The following is a 17,403-nucleotide window of genomic DNA, read 5'->3' on the forward strand; positions in this document are numbered from 1 at the left end:
AAATTCAAATCTATCACCTCTCCGATGACGAGCTTATGCGCAACATGTTGAGCCACGGTCGCGGGTTAAGAAACAACATATTTGTAGAATTTATTTATATTTTTTTCCTGGATTTTCTCTAATCAATCATACATCTTAAACATTCAAGGCTAGAAACACAGATTTTCTTAAAAATTAACAAACAAAAATCTATTTATATATACACAATACAATATCTAAAACTGTATACATTTTCTAAAACATTTTGGTTCATATAAAATTATGATATAATCTTAATCAATAAATTATTTTGTTTTCTAAATAAAATCTATGAAAGAGATCACATAATGGAACACAACACCCTAATTATTAAAAGGTAATAACAGGGGACATAGACAAGAGACAATTTTGGGGTAACATCAATATAATTTTATTAAATATAGTCTACATAAATTAACATAATAAATCTACTTTTATAATTATTTTTCTATAAATAAATATAATTTAGTACAATTAAAAATAACATTTATAAGTTTTGCCTGAAATATAATTATGAAATAGAGCACAATATTTAAGCTAAAAACATAAAATTATTCTGTTTCTAATAAATATTGCTTCACTAATTTATTTCTATCTATTGATCTCCTATATGATTAAATATATCTATTTGTTCTATATTGTGATTTATATAAAATTAAGCTTAAACTCTTTTTTAACAATCATACTGAAGCTATGTAATTGAAGATTATTCTTCATGATTTTAAATCTTAACATATAAGGTACAATTATAATCTATAATGGTCTAAATTAGCTGAACTAAGTAATATTTACTAAATCATTAATAAGAACAAATCATTTTTAAAACTATACACAAAGAACATTCATACAAAACATTGTATCAAATCTGTTTGAATTTTCATTTGTCCCTGTGGCCATTTTGATAAGATAGATATTCTTTTTATTTTATTTACTTTCTTTTAAGTAAGAGGGAAGGAAACCATGAGGAGAACCTGTAAAACAAAGTGTTTAGTACATTTGTGAATACTCTAGATAGTTAAAATATCATATTTAGCTTCCAATACACTGATATAAGTATGCTTAATAAGGAAAAAATCTAAAATCTAAATTTTATCTATTCAACTATTAGATCAAAATGTTGGCAAAGTATATTATTTTAAGAAAAAAAGTAATTACATTCTAAAAACCTGTTGAAAGGAAGCAACATATGAATTATCAACTTTCTACTATGTTTCTGATTACTAAACACTTAGTTTTTCGGAATATCTTCATAGTTCCTTTCCCTTACCAAGTAATCACAGCAGTAGATAAAAACTTTAATAATTTTTCATTATCAATAATATGTAGGTCAAAAAATGAAAGTACTTCTAACAACAGTTTTATTAAGTAAATTTTAATGAAACAATGACAAAATTTGATTGTAATAGTTTTAATTTGCCAAAAAAAAGGCAATTTGTGTGTGCGACTGCAATGAGGCTTTCAGATTTTCATTTAAAGAATAATTTTCATATTATAAGTTTTTGGTCAATTGGATAAATTGATGATTATGCATTCTTCTTTTATAATTACAATTTAAACTTTTGTTATAATTAATATGTTATCAGGCACACTTGATAATACATATGCTATGAAGTAAGCAAAAATTACCATCTTTGTTTCTATAAAAGAAAAGTTGATTATATGTAATTTTGAAAAAGGTGACTATTTATGAACAAAAGGTTATGAATTTTCCTTCTTAGTGTAATGAGAACTAGATTAAACTTTGTCATTTTGATATGCTTGCTGATGTTAAACTATTGATTCTAAAAGATCAATATTCATGAAAGTTAGAAAAAATAACATTTATCTGGACATTAAATGCTGTGTTTTAAAGTCCAAAAACACACAAAATAAACTTTGATAATTAATGAACTTAAAAAGTAAACATTTTAAAGAAGTTTATAGTAGATTTTACTTTTAGATAATAAAAATTTAATCTTATATTTTTTTTTAAAAAAAAACCCAAAAAATGGATAAATTGCAGTAGGTAGGAAATATTCAACTTTTGTTTATAAAAAGCACCTATGTTGAATTCAAGATTACTTCATGTTTATGCTTAGCAGTTTAATAGCTTTTATTTAATCTACCTCTTTATTGACAGTGATTAATAATTACTTTTCTAATCACAAATATTTGGACATTTACTTAAATACACAGAATAACATAATTTTTTTTTGCATAGGTTTAATTAGAACTCAAAATTTAGAGCAAATTCCAATAATCTGCTTTTGCATCTTTTGATTTAACAGAGACTTGATGCATGGTAACTGATAAATTTCATGAAGTTAAAATAATAATTGCATCAAATTTTTAAAATAAAGAAGAAATCCAAATAATCTTTTTGATTATTCTCTCCATTTAGATAAATTTCATAGTTTATACTGTATAATAATTTACTAAAACCTGCATCTTTGCATATACCTAATACTTATTCCATCTTTTACAATTTATTTGTAATTGATAGTCGTTGTATATTTTCCATAGCTGAGATTTATGAAATTTGGCATAATCAAAATAACCAAAAAATTTGGCATAGTTTATGCAATTACATAAAGTTAATTTTGATTTTTCTAATTAAGCTCTTTTACTTTAAACTAGAGCACATTTGTGTTCCCCTTAAGAATTCTATACTCTGCATATTTTGCCGCGCATTTTTCTTACTTAAATGTCGTCTTTATAAAATTAGTTTGAATGTCAAGGCCAGCCCGAGTCTTTGGACTCTGTATCATCTGAGTCTAGTGAGTAGCCACGCCTGAAGGATCTGTTCTGTCTGGCTATCCGATTTTTAGACCTGGAATTACAATTAAATTTAGTTCTAAGCTAATATGTCTTTTCATGTCAAAAATTTACGGTAATAGGTACAAGAAACTTTTAATAACTAGGGTAGCGTGACCATAAGTAGCGCAACAATAACAAGGTAACAATGTAAAAAAGTACACCATTGCAATCAGCTGGTTACTGAATTTAAATTTTAAAATGAAAGGATACAAATGGTAATAATCATTTTAATTAAAGATTAATCTGTCAGACAAACTTTTTTTACGCGGTTAATTAATCAACATTATCAAGTTCGAATCACCCCCTCCACTAATCCATGCATCAAGTTGTATTTACTTGAATGAATACCTTAACGTCCCACCTCCTGGTGTGGGAAGTTTTCTTGATCCTCTCCCAATGGTGACAACTCTCTCTAAAAACAAATCTTCTTCTACCTCCTAAAATATAAAGAATATATTTTCATAAACTTTTTGAAAACAAGGATGACTATGTCTGTGTAGATAAGGAGTTGTAAAAGGTAGGCTGAGCATAAATCCATACAAAGAATGAGAGGAAGAGATTCATAGAGTAAGAAATAAAAAGAGGAAGAGACAGATGAAAGAGACCGTAGACAGAACCAAGCAAATAATACAGCTGTACCTTATGTTTAAACAGTAGGAAGAAGCAGCTTTACATTGTATTTATATGGTAGAGAACCAAATAGAAAGCACCATTACAGACAGAAGGACAGACTTGGTCACTCAGATCGCTAATAAGAATGTCATTAGACAAAAAGAATTACAGAAAAAGTGCTGACTCTTACCTCTAAAGATCTGGAGAATGGTCCCGCGCTCATGGCATGGTGAGATTTTCTTGGGCTTTTGGCCGGAAGAGGAACTGGAACCTTTGGTAGTCTGGCGCCTCGACCACCCCAACCTAAACAATCTCTAGTCAAAAAAATTTGAAAATAAAGTAAAAGAAAAAATAATCAGTAATATGAAAAGTAATTAAAACAAGGATGACAACATCCATAAAAGCGAAGCACTGAAACGGTAGGACAAACGGACATTAACACTTGTATAGTATCTAAACTGAATAATCAGAATTTAAAAGTATAAGAGTCGAAGCACAATTGTAGGTAAATATGTTGAAAAACTGCTTGAAGCAGGATAATGTTTATGGACATACTTACATTTTTGGACTTGATTATAGAGTTGCTTTGCTTATAATATTGTTCTTTGTTGTCCCAGGAATCAGTATACCAAAAATCAGATCAAACGGATAATTAGAACACTTGAAAATTTGTTGTTAAAAAAGTAGAAAAATCAACATGTTTAAAATGGACGTACGGACATTCTGGTAATGATTATAGAGGTGCTACGCTTTCTAAATCGTACCCAACTACTACAGGAATCATCATGCAAAGTTTGAAATCGATAGGACAATTCTAACATGCCTAAATTAACGAATAAAAGCTATCTATCTCGGACGGACGTACGGACGGACGGACGGACGGACGGACGGACGGACCGACCCTAATTATAGAAAAGCTTCGCTTTTAAAAATAAAATAATCAGTTGCGAAGATTATGTGTTTGTGTATGTCTGTTTATATTTAGTCTTCTAGCTTTCATTATTTAGACCAAAAGACATGAGAAATGAGAAAAATTTTAGAATAAAAACACACATATCAATCCATTTCCCACTTTTCTTTTTTCTTTATTCCTTACTTTCTCTTTCTTTCTTTTTCCCAATCTCATGACATTATGTTTATACTACCATTTGAAAGAACTCATTTACTAATGAACAAAATTTTCCTTGTTTAATTTGAAGTTGAATATATTTTGAATATTACCTTCTCCAGGTTTCTTATTAAGCTGTTGGGCAAGCTGTTGACTTAAAGCAGCCGCTTGAGGTCCTCCCTTAATATATCATAATATATAGATTGTACAGCATATATTGGCCTGCCATTGTTAATTTAGTCTGTGTATTAGCCTATCATTGGTCTTGTTATGGTTGGTGCTGCGATCATTGCATAAACATGGTATTGTATGGCGTCATTTTTTATAGGTGCTATAAAGAGTTTCATGGATGGCAGAATAAGTAAAGAAACCCCATGGCCAATAAAAAAGTGTCATTTAACAATTTATTACTTCTCTCTCCCTCCAAAGTGATTTACTACAATACCTGTAGGATATTGGTTGGATATTGAGGAGGTAATCCAGTGGATGGATAGGTTGTCAGAGTATCACAGGCTAGTAGAGGCTGCACCTGTAATAGTATATAATTATAATCCAGTAGATGGATAGGTTGTCAGAGTATCATAGGCTAATAGAGGCTGCAACTGTAATAGTATATAATTATAATCCAGTGGATGGATAGGTTGTCAGAGTATCACAGGCTAGTAGAGACTGCAACAGTAGATAATCAAAATAGCACAACAAATTATTTGCATAAATTCTATTAATGAATAATTAAATTACATAGCAAATTGGATTACCTGATAAAAAACTTTGTTAAGTTATGCATAATGTTTCTACATGAAATTTATTAAATCAAAATCAAGTATATATCTGACCTGTACAGGTGGAACAGGTGTAGGAATGGGAAGACTGGTGGTAGCACTGGGAAGACTGCCTCCAGCCTGGCCCAACAGTCCAGGTATACTACCCACACTGCTGCCAAGCAGTCCAACCTGGTGCTGCTGTTGAGCCAACAGGTTGCTGGCACAGTCTCCAGGTATCATGCCTCCAGGAAATCCCTGAGGGTTCATTGGCATCTGAGGTGTGGGAAGTCCAACAGGACCAAGGACTGTCTGGAGGGCTGTTCCACTGCCAGTCAGTGTGGCTCCTCCTCCCCCCATCATTTGGCCAGGTCCGCCCATCAACTGACTTGAGTTGAGTGGGTGGAGCTGGGATTGACCCATGCCTGGCATCATAGGTTGACCGCCTAAATAGACAACAAAATTGTAGAAAAAATCTGGGATCAAAATGGATAAAATAGACGCCGATAAATTGTTGTACATCCCCAATGATGATACACAAATTACACCTTCTGTAGATGAAAATAGTAGTTGACACATTTGAACGCTCAACTTAATGAACTAACCAATCAAAATTCACGAAAATTCACGAAGTAGTTACGTCAACAAATAAAAAAACATAAAACTTTAGGGACTAGTGTAATAAACAGTCCAATGTCCCATCCCTCCCTGAAAGAAAATAATGGTAAAATCAGCATAAAATGAAATTTTGTATAACATAGCAAAATACTAAGAAAAACTTTTTACCTTGAAGTAGCTGATGGTTGCCAAGCAACAGCTGTTGATTAAGATGTTGCTGGTTCTGATTGCTTGCTGCAGCTAAACTGTGGATGTTCTGCTGACTTAGAGTGGCGTGCAACGTGCTTGCCTAAATTGTAAATATATAAAGTAAAACAGTTATCAGAAAGTTATTTGCAAACAGCTTTCCGCGGAAAAAATGTATAAAAATGTACAATTAAAACCAGTTTTGTTAGTCTCGAGATGCCGAAGGCACGTGCTAATAAAACTGTTATTAATCTTATGTTTTTATTTTGATATTCCTGAAAAATTATTTGAAATACGGTGCTATACATGATTTTTAAGAAGGCTGAGAACCGGTTCTAATCCAGATATTTGTCGATTAAAAAAACTATTACTTTTGTACAAAAAATCTAAAGCAATCAATTGTGTAAAGCAAACCTGTGGATGGTGTTGTTGGTCCTTCTTTCCAAAAAGTTTGGAGAAAAATCCTCCATTAGTTGTTGCCTCTGGCACCTGGGGTAACCGTCGGGCAGCGTTCATTACATTATTTGCTACGCCTAATAAATAAAAAGAGTATAAAATATATTTATAAAAGTAAAGCTTTCTATAATTAAAGTCGGTCCAGTTAGCTCTTTTCGTATATTTAAACATGTCAATATTAGCCAATCGGTTATCGATTTTAAACTTTGCCTGATGCTTCTTATAACAATTAGGTATGTAAGGAAGCGTAGAGCAACTTTTTTCTAGTTCACTAGTTCTCTTTTACAAAGCTAATTCTGGAGAGGGACTAAGTGTCTCAAAAATCGACCTTGTGACGTCATAAAAATGAGGGATTATCCATCTCTTTTTTAGGGGTTTTCTTTCTCCCCTCTCCTCTCATCTCCCTTATTTTTATGACGTCACATGGCTGATTTTTGAGACAGTTTGTCCCTCTCCCTAATTCTCATAGGTACTGAAAAGGTTTATAGCTATTTTGGGGAATGGTACCACCACTTTCCCAAGATAAATCAACCCCAAAAAGAAATACCAAAATACTGCAAGACTTACTGGACTTCCCTTCGTACAAGGGTACTTCGACCTTTTCTTTTTAAAACTACAAATTGAGTTTTGCCAGGAAAAAAAACTACAGAGCAATGCGAATTACAGGAAGGCTTTGTCGCCTGATAATAAGCAGCTTATAATGCCTAATAAAAATTTACGTCATACAATACAAATAACTAATGATAGGCCAGTATACATTTCACCATCGGTCAATTAAAATGTATACTGGCCTATCGTTAGTCATTTGTATTGTATGACGTTATGATGTCTTAGACACTATAAGCTGCTTCGCTTGATAATATAAACTTACTTGGCATGGACCCATTGAGAGTTGTTATACTTCCAAACGGTGTCTGAGCCGACAGTCCCAGCATGCTTTGCAGTACACCCATAGCATTCAACGAATTGGCCGGCGTTTTTGGCAGTTTCCGACTTCGTTCATTACCGCCTCCGCCTCCCGGTTCGCTCCATCCCCTTCCATTGCGTATATAATTTCTGACCATGTTATCCCGTTCTTCCCGCTCTTTCCGCCGTGCCTCCGCCTGTATAGTTTCATCCATTATATTCGTTGAGTCATAAATACGGACTTTTATAAAGCTTATATAAATGACGTCATACTGGCCTACCATTGGTCAATTAAAATGTATACTTGCCTGCCATTGGTCATATAGTCTGTGTATTGGCCTACCATTGGTAAATTGGCAAAGGTAATTAAATCAAAGAGTTTGTTATCTTCAAGAAATTTGGTCGAAAAATCATGCACTTTATGATCCTGATTTGGTTAAAAGATACGCCAAATTAAGACCTAATGGTTGGGTCAATATCTAAAGAACATTATATTTTGTTTATTAAGATATACAAACATTATTATTTACTTATTTTTCTTTTAGAAACAATATTGTTCATGAGTTTTACATCAAATTTGATTATTTCAACCCTATAAAATAAAATAGTAAGGTTTATTTTTGTCTGAAGCTTAAGAGTACGATAACAACAGAGCTAATTGAGTTCTCCCTTTTAGAAAAGCTTCACATAGGTCCTGGGATGGTTTAAGGCTTTTTATTCTAGGTTTAAGTCTTTGGATGGTCTAACGCTTCTTTTTTGACTTTTCTTAACTCTTTAAAGACAGAGTCCCTAAATGCTAGGAGCATAGTCTCCAGTATTATATATAATGGATAATCCTGCCTTATCCGCAGATTCATAGAAGCCGCTATCCCTAGCCGCACCGGTGGCAGTGGCCCTCTTCTGAGCTCCATGTCCAGGGCCATGACCTCGCCTCATACCTCCCCCGCCCCCTCGCTCATAGTCATAGTTGATGTACTCGTTATAACCTCCACCTCCTATAAGAATATTAAATTAATAACATAATTTCTAAAATATGTATATTATCACATTTAAGACTGAAACAATTTAGATTATATATTGTTACTGTTAGCCTGATCGACATAAGCATCTACAAAATAGAGTGTGCCGAATTTGGCCTCTTTTCTGATCTTGCCATTAACAAAATTAAACTTTATAAAATCCTATTTTGAAATGTTAATTTTTTGATTTGAAATAAAAAAAATAATTAATTTATTAAATATTTAAATTTGACATCTAACTTTAACATGATATTTAGAGACGTAATTCATGTACTTTTAACTTTTGAAAATTTACCATTTTAAAAAGAGATACTTACTATTAGGAGGAGATCTGCTGTGCCTTGGGTATGGATACACAGGACTAGGTGACCTACTATCCCACCTATAACAAAGAATTTCAAATAAACGTGAAAATTAGGAATCGATCTAGCACCCCCATTAAAAAGTAGAATGTGATCATATTTAAACACTAAAAATTTCTGCTGTTTATCTTGAATAGAAGCTGAGTAAATCACGTTTCCCCCATAGCGTTACGGACTAACTGACTGACGGACGGGCCGACAGACAAAATGAACTAGAGAGTAGCTTGGATATGGATACACAGGACTTGGTAACCTACTATTTCACCTATAACAAAAAATTTCAAATATATATATAACCCCGATGGATGATTAATTAAACACAAAAACCCGCCAAAGACATAAAGGGATTTCTACCATTTGTTTTTATTAGTTATATAAGATTTATTACAGTGATAATAGCGATGAAATTTGACATTTATAGCTGACTAATTTGGCGAATGATATGAGAAAATAAGGGCTTTCTATAGACTTAATAACAGAATATTCTATTAGAATATATCAAATTTTTCTATATCTATTAAATTTCCTAAATTACTTTACAAAATTTGATATTTCAAAATCATTTTGTGTAAACCACTCGTTAAATGACAGTTTCACTCATGTCGCATACAGACCAAAATACAAATTTTTTAAAGACTTTTTTTTGCTCCTTGTTTTAAGATATGTAAAAGTTAGTAGAGACTTCTAGGCATTATATCCAGTATTCTATATCACTGCAAGGTTTGAGCGACCTGCGGGAGAGATGTATTTTAAAAAGATCGGGGAGGGGTGAGTTGTCAAAAAATAGGTTTAAGTGAAAGTACTCATCAATTAAAAAAAAATGTTTTACCTTCCGTAATAATCTTTAGGATCTGGACTGTCTCCTTGATAACTTTCTCCATAAGATGATAGAGGAGATTCCTATAATAATTTTACAACATAATACACATCAATAATAAGCCTTTAATTTTTTTTTATTAATTAATACATCTATTTTTTCAGTTATCCGCTGATATGAAAGTAAAAACAAGAAATCATTTGTTTAGTAAGCCCAAGAAAATTTCTATAAAATGTCATTGGTTTTGCTCACAGTTCCTATCTTTTTCAGGTTTAGAAATATGCAGGTTCTTAGCTATAAGAGAAAATTTAAAGATTGTTTTGTACCTGATCAATCCTGTTAACGCCTCTCATTCCCGCCATACCAGCAGCCCGCTGTTTACTTGTCCTTACATGGTGACCGCCAGGGCCGCCGTGACCGCCAGCCGCCATTGCATCTCTGCCAGGCGCTGATACAGATAGGTTGTTGCCGGTTGTAGCTGTCAAAGGAGCCGCCGGGGTCAGCTTCAGCTCCATTTTGGGTCCTCCGTTCATGTTCATTCCAAGGTTCTAAGATAGAATAAATGATTATTTCTTGCTTGTTGATTAATATTTATTGATTGATTGATAGTTGTAAAAAGCAAGCGTAGAGATTATAGGTGTTTGACTAAAATGGAACCCAGAAATATTAAAAAAATAATCAGTAAGACAATCTCATTGGCAAGTCAACCCTCCCTCTTTCCAAAGATTTTTATCAGGATGACCTATTAGTATCGAGTGTTTTTTTAATATAAATAGTAAACACGACATGACATTACAAGCATAGCACATTTAAACAATGCACAAAAACTTTGACGACTTATTAAACTCAAATGGCAAAGATAAAATTAATGTCTATTTAACTGTGACAAATGCAGCTACCAAACCCAGAATTTAATCAAGAAGATCGTTTTTGTTGTTGTATAATTATTATCTTTGTATGTGATGGTCAATGTATGTGTCAGTCAGATAAAAAATCTTGTTCTAAAAAAACTACAAGAAAAATTAAACTTTTCAAAATATGAAATTCTGAATTTTTTACTTTTTTAAAAAAGATTCCACCTCTGTTTTATTACAATCATAAAAAATCGGCAAATTTCCTCAAAGTGCGTGGTCGATAAGATAGTTTTTCATATCTTTAGTTATGAATTTAAGTTAGGTAAGGTTGGGTTACATTAGGTGGTTAGGCATAAGAAAAAACTCCCCTACCACTTATTTTCAATTCATTTAAAAAGTAAGAGGGCGTGGTGCTAGATAAGCACCAAAAATTCTGTTATTGTAAATTTTAACTTATACAAAAAATATATAAAAATAACACAATTTTCGATACAAACATATAAAAACCACTTACATAATTAATTAAAGAATTATTTTTGTAATAAGGGTTTCATCAAAGAAGATATCTTCTTTGGGTTTCATACAAATATTTGTGAAAACGCAAACATATCATCAGTGGTTCAGTGGTTTGTCTAATATCTAGTCGTGGGCCGGTATTGTATAATACAATTTATGCATTTCTTCAAATACAAACATGCAAACAGACAAGTGCAGCATACTTACATTTTATAAATAGCGAAGATACTCTATAATCCACTATGTCTATCTGTCAGTCCGTAACGATATGGGGTAAATTTCCAAACTATTATGCTTATTTTGTAAGACATAGTTCTCGGTTATAAAACGTTTTTAAATCTTGATAAAAATAACAAAAATGTATTGTATTTTTAAACTAACATTTATACACAAAACATGCTTGTTTATATGTATTTTGCTTCTATAATATTTAGCTCTTTAATAAAGCATTATAAACCTAAAATATTTAATATTATCTACATATTTTGTTCTATACAAATATTTCTAAGGCTACAACATCTAAAAGCTAAAGTAGCTAAAAAAATTTTTCGATCCAAAAATACCACCCTACAAAGCACAAAAATCTGAACATCATATGATATACATATATACATACAAACAGTTATTTATTCAAACAAACAATCAGTTGTGGGAGGGGTGGAGCAAAGGCGTCCAAGCCTTATTATTTGAGGGGAGTTAAATTTTTTTGTGGGGGGGTAATTTTTTTTTTTTGGGGGGGGGGAGGGGGGGGGGTAAAATGGCGCGCGCCGCAAATTTTTTTACCCTCCTCCCCAAAAATTTTACCCCGGGGGTAAAATTTAAAATTTACTTGGGGGGGGGGGGGTAATTAACCCCTTGAAATCTGTTTGCAGGGTTAAAATTTTTGGGTAGATAAATGTCAAAACCTACTGATACATTTTTATACACCCCTCTTGATTTTAAGAGTTTGTGTGCCTTTTTTACCTGGCACCCCTAGAGGGTTATTCAACTCCCTTTTTTTGCCAGTGGGTGGATACACCACCCTAATGACACCCTTGTTATAACATTGATTACTTACCCAACTTAAGTTATATTTTCAAAAAAACTGTAATATTTAAAGGGATATATACACATCATGCAAACAGATAAAACATGCTTAACACAAAAAAAATCTTTTGCATTAAATTTCAGCTAATCTTAAATACATCAAAACATCAATTTGATAACATTTTTGAGTGAATATTATGTTAACATTGGACAGTAAATCATACTGCTGCGCGATTTCTAAAAAAACATGTTTTTTCATTCGTAGGCTTAAAAATTATTAGGGTATCTTAATAACTCTTGATTGAATTTTACAAAAAAAACACTGTCAAAGCTTTTTACCCAATTATTTTAACTCACAGAAAGGGTAGTTTTAATCATCATAATTTGGGTGTTTATTAATTTACTGTCAATTGTCATATCCTTTATGATTCCAAATTGAATGTAATGCAAAAGATTTTTAGAAGGGGAAAAAGAGAAATTATAAATCTCCCTCCTCTTACCTTTGTCTCTCTGATGATTAAATTGTAAATACATTGTTAGAATTTATGGAAAATAGTTTAAAGGCATCTAGTTACCTCGACGTCTGTCTATTTTTCGATGTAGTTCTATGAAACTTTGTTAAAATAACCCACTTTCTTTCACTATAAATATTATTCAATTCTCATATTTAGGCTCTTTTCATGTCTAAGTTAATAAATCTCTCATCCCTATGTATGACCTGTACTTTTTATATTAAAATATCTTTCTCTCTTACTCTTTTATCTTTAACTTTCTCTACTTATGTTCATATGTAAAAGAATATAAATTATATGTGCGCCTTTTAATTTCTTCAAATCTCCCCCACACCTTTCTATCTTTCCTCTACTTGTTGTTATTTGTTATTTGTTGGCTCGAAAGACTGTAAAGTGCCAAGTGTGACGTCATAAAAATACGCCTAAATCCATCTCTTTTTGTGATGTTTCCCACTTCTCCTCTCATCCCTCTTTTTTAAGACATTTTTTTATGAAACAACACATGAAACTTTCCAGCACTTCGTTGGCACGTACCTGGACATGGCAGCTGCGCTGGCCTGTGTGGAGCTTCCCGTCAGACCCATGATCTGCTGCAGCAGCGAGCCTTTCTATACACCAACAAAAGGTTCCAGATTTTCCCGCGTATTTTATGTATAAAAATCCCCGCCAAAATTTGATTTCCCGCGCTTTGAAATACTAGATTGTATGTACATTTAGAAGCTTTATGGGAATTTAAAAGAGGGAATTTAAATAACAAAAAAATATTAAATTGCAATAGAAACATAAATTACTAGCACTTATAAGTTTAATTTTTATAATTTCTATTGCAGTATTACTTAAATAACCTTTAAAAGCTTTCAGTCATACAGGAAGTATTAAATATTGCTGGAAATAAATAAAATGAAGTATGTCTTTATATTATAATACTAAATAAATTTAACTATGATATGAATTAAAAATGGTAAGCATAAAATAAACATTCTTATAACCAACATAAGGGTATATAATGAATGTTATATTTTTGCCTCCAAAATACATACAAAATTTATTTGAAAGTTTATTTTAATCCTTGTGTAACTCTAGATCTACATTAGCACTGTTCATAATTTTCAAGACTTTTGATTTACTGGTTTTTTTTGGCAAGTTGGCAAGTCTTTTCAGTAGAACTTCTTAACTAATATCCCATACAAAGTTTCAGTCTAACTCTTTGCCCCCCCCCCCCGTCTAAAATAAAAACAAAAAAATGTTCTAAAGTTTAGGTGGATGACCAAAAAAGTCAGGTTGGGGTATTAATGTAACTTAAAAATTCATTTGCAAGTACAAAGGACCTGTAAAAAAACCACATTTTAAAAAATTCATAATTTTGAACACGGCTAATTTCTATAAACAGATATATAGAAGATGTTTGGATATTTAAATATTTCAAAGAAATTTTATATGTTTATTTTTAATCTTGTACTATGTAGTAAATATATACCATATATAACCCTACTTTAGATACTATTTGAGGTTAAATTTTTTTAAAATCTAAATTTATATATATTTTATAATGATTAATACTGCTTATGAAAGTAAATTAATGTTCATATTTTTGATTAATAAATTGCTAGTTACAGTCTAACTATTATATCCTATTCTTTTTATTTTTTTGGTATTTATGATATGGTTTATTTAATTAAAAAGTAATAATTGGATTATTAAACCAAATCATAAATACAAACTCAATTTACTTTTTCAAATAATATAAATTAAATAATATATGTTTAAAATAAAGTAGTAATTATAATCTTAATTTGAAGTAAGGAGAATTAATTATGTACATAAGAAATTACTTTAAATTTACTTCTAAAATTTATAACTCTAGATAAGTTTAACATTATTGAAAATAATCATAATTTATTTTGTTATCTGCATAATAGTATAGAATTAATATTATGATATGTATCTAAATTCTATTTATATAACTTACCGGTCTCTCAGATGAGGGCAGCCGACCAAATTTTGTTGTTTTCCAGTTCTCCAATATCAAGAGACCGCCGTAGATTTTACCCACTGTTAGCTTCCCTTTTCCTATTTCTGAAAATAAATTAAAATCAAGCTATGCTCATAAAATCAGAAAGGAATTGGACATTGGGCTGTTTATTACAATAGTTTCAAAAGTCTTTTAATAACGTTTTCAAATTTGTTGACTAAAACTACCGACTTTTATTGAATTTTGATTGGTTGGTTCATTTAGTTGAGTGTCCAAATGTGTCAACCACTAATTTTAATCTACAGAATGAGTAATTTTGTGAATCTTTATTGTGGATGTACATTAATTTATCGGCCATTGTCTTGATCCTTTAGATTCCTGTCATAAAATACACTTAAAGGGTGTTAAAATAAAAACCAATCGCTTCACTTTTTTCAATATAAACCTTACAGTTTTGGTCCAAAACTAATAAAAAATAATACAATTCATGCCCAAGCAATGACAACGAGAAAACAATATTGAATTTTGAATCTACTTACCCTTCCAGAGCCCTAGAGCTTAAGACCTAGCCCTTGCTGAGAAATTTGCCCTACACCGAAAGTGCATATTTTATTACAAATTTGTCTTTTTAAAAACCAATCGCTCACAATTTGAACCACCATAAGTACTTAAAATCTTGTAGATAGACCCCATAATTTTTGTAGTTTTTGATGGGGCATGTAAAGACCTTTCTTTAGACACTAACAAGGTTTCTAACACAATCTTAGCCAATTTGGCATCAAAAAGAAAGACCTGGAAATCATCAAGAACTAGGAATAGACAGAGCCGTCATGCCTCAAAGTTAGATGGGAATGTCTTTTTTATGTCAAATTGGCATAGATTGAGTTAGAAACCTTGTTAAGGTGTCTAAAGAAAGGTCTTTACATGCCGCATCAAAAACTCTAAACATTATGGGGTCTATCTCCAAGATTTGAAGTACTTATGGTGGTTCAAATTGTGAGCGATCGGTTATTTTTTTAACACCCTTTATTCGTAGAAAATGTTGCAATTAAGAAAAATTAAGCACCATATATAATTTTAAAAGCAATGAGTAGTTTTTGCTACTAAGATAATACTCAATAAATTTATTTAGACATTTCCGAGATCTTAAAGTGCATACCATCAGGTGGTGGAACTAATAGGTCTACTTTGTCTTTTCCTTCATACGGCCAAACCTAAAATATTCATAAATAATTAGAAGTTATGTCACTCTGTTTAAGTGTGTTATATGTAGGTTGGTTATTTGTCTTTGTTTTAAGATTGGTAGGTCTAGGCCATACCCTTGCGGGGAGCGTGTAAAATTAATTATATTCTAATGCCTTACAGAGAGAGAGAGAGAGGGAGAGAGAGAGAGAGAGAGAGAGAGAGAGAGAGAGAGAGAGAGAGTGAGAGAGAGAGAGAGAGAGAGAGAGAGAGAGAGAGAGAGAGAGAGAGAGAGAGAGAGAGAGAGAGAGAGAGAGAGAGAGAGTGAGAGAGAGAGAGAGAGAGAGAGAGAGAGAGAGAGAGAGAGAGAGAGAGAGAGAGAGAGAGAGAGAGAGGGAGAGAGATAGTTACAGATAGACAAAGAGAGAGTAAGATAGATAGGTAAGGAGAGGTAGATAGTTAGAGAGAAATAGAGGTGACAAAGAACTAGAAATGATCTTCCTTATGTCTTTGGTAACTATTCCCTCCAATAACTTTAAAATCTACCAAAGGTGAAGTTATTTAACTATCATAATTGGATAAAATCTGTGAAGCTCTCTATAGTGTCTATAAAAATGACGTCATACAATACAAGTTACCAAAGATATGCCATTACACAGACTAAATTAATGGCAGACTAGTATACTTTTAAATTGACCAATGGTAGGCCAGTATAACGTCATTTTTTATAGGCTCTATTTTAAAGGTTCAAAATCTTTCGTTACCTTACAAATAGTTGCTCTAAGTTCTGCGTCAGCTTGATCCATTTCTCCCGCGCTTCGCATCTTTATACTCAAATTCTAAATTGGTAAACTTTTAAACACATATAGTTGTTGAATAACTGATAAAATCAAAATGTTTTGATTTAATATTATTTAGGCACAGTTCAAAGAGTTTTTTTAAAATTTATCTTATAAAAAATCTTAATTTGATACAGTTTGACTTTCACAAAGCACTTGACACTCAATCATCGTAAAACCTTTATATTTTTAGCAAAAGCTGCGTTTTGAGTATTTTTTCATATGAATTATACACAGTACATATTTCTATCTAAACAATATATAGTCATACGACTTTTAAATACAATTTTTTCATAATTGAAAATTAGAGAAATCTTACCTCTCTTATCAGAGCAAAAAGTGTGGTTGTAAAATGTACGGTTCCATCTTCGTCTATGGGTTGATTCATTCTAAAAGTAAAAATTTAGGTGTAGTCCCTTTCGTGGTAACGCCCATTAAGGGGCGATTCGTCGTATTTTCAAAATGGCTTTTGATAGGTTGTATTGGTTTAGGTGATTGCCCCGCATGGTTAGGCAATTGGCCACGCAGGATTAGAGCCCTCCGCAGAAAAAGGAGAAAAGCTACTGTTAAAACACGAAGAAACGCGTTGCCACGAAAGGGACTATAGCAAAAAAATTCAATATTAATGTATAATATTTTTTGTCCTATTATGCATGGGTTGAAGCTTTGTTGAATATTTTTTTCTAATTTATTTAAAACTTGTTTTATTTAATAATAAAAAATAAAAATAATGATAACATACAAAGTTAATAACAGAAAAGTTTTGGGATCATGTAAAGAAGACGAAGTTTTTCCAGGGCAGATATTACCTTCCTAAGATTTGACCTGAGATGGGCTAGGGAT

At 31.8% G+C, this 17,403-nt stretch overlaps 1 protein-coding gene across 4 annotated transcripts in view; it reads right to left on the bottom strand.

Annotated features, from left to right (window-relative positions):
* Window positions 1–78: 78 nt before the first annotated feature.
* The window catches only part of LOC145331020 (voltage-dependent calcium channel type A subunit alpha-1-like), a 172,473-nt gene continuing 155,148 nt past the window's right edge, over window positions 79–17,403 (bottom strand). For all 4 annotated transcript variants that reach the window (XM_080175614.1, XM_080175615.1, XM_080175613.1 and 1 more), the window contains 17 exons: window positions 16,880–16,949; window positions 16,486–16,560; window positions 15,699–15,753; window positions 14,537–14,643; window positions 9,986–10,207; window positions 9,672–9,742; window positions 8,798–8,862; window positions 8,302–8,456; window positions 7,427–7,658; window positions 6,514–6,632; window positions 6,082–6,202; window positions 5,371–5,741; window positions 4,980–5,063; window positions 4,648–4,714; window positions 3,617–3,729; window positions 3,163–3,251; window positions 79–2,827 (listed from right to left, as the gene is read on the bottom strand). In XM_080175614.1, coding sequence (XP_080031740.1) covers window positions 2,731–2,827; window positions 3,163–3,251; window positions 3,617–3,729; window positions 4,648–4,714; window positions 4,980–5,063; window positions 5,371–5,741; window positions 6,082–6,202; window positions 6,514–6,632; window positions 7,427–7,658; window positions 8,302–8,456; window positions 8,798–8,862; window positions 9,672–9,742; window positions 9,986–10,207; window positions 14,537–14,643; window positions 15,699–15,753; window positions 16,486–16,560; window positions 16,880–16,949 — 2,113 coding nt within the window. In that variant the 3' untranslated portion in view covers window positions 79–2,730. The remainder of the gene's footprint in view (window positions 2,828–3,162; window positions 3,252–3,616; window positions 3,730–4,647; window positions 4,715–4,979; window positions 5,064–5,370; window positions 5,742–6,081; window positions 6,203–6,513; window positions 6,633–7,426; window positions 7,659–8,301; window positions 8,457–8,797; window positions 8,863–9,671; window positions 9,743–9,985; window positions 10,208–14,536; window positions 14,644–15,698; window positions 15,754–16,485; window positions 16,561–16,879; window positions 16,950–17,403) is intronic.

The sequence above is a fragment of the Acartia tonsa genome, chromosome 11 (genome assembly GCF_053477335.1).
Source record: "Acartia tonsa isolate MP-2025a chromosome 11, ASM5347733v1, whole genome shotgun sequence".
Classification (NCBI taxonomy): Eukaryota; Metazoa; Arthropoda; class Copepoda; order Calanoida; family Acartiidae; genus Acartia; species Acartia tonsa.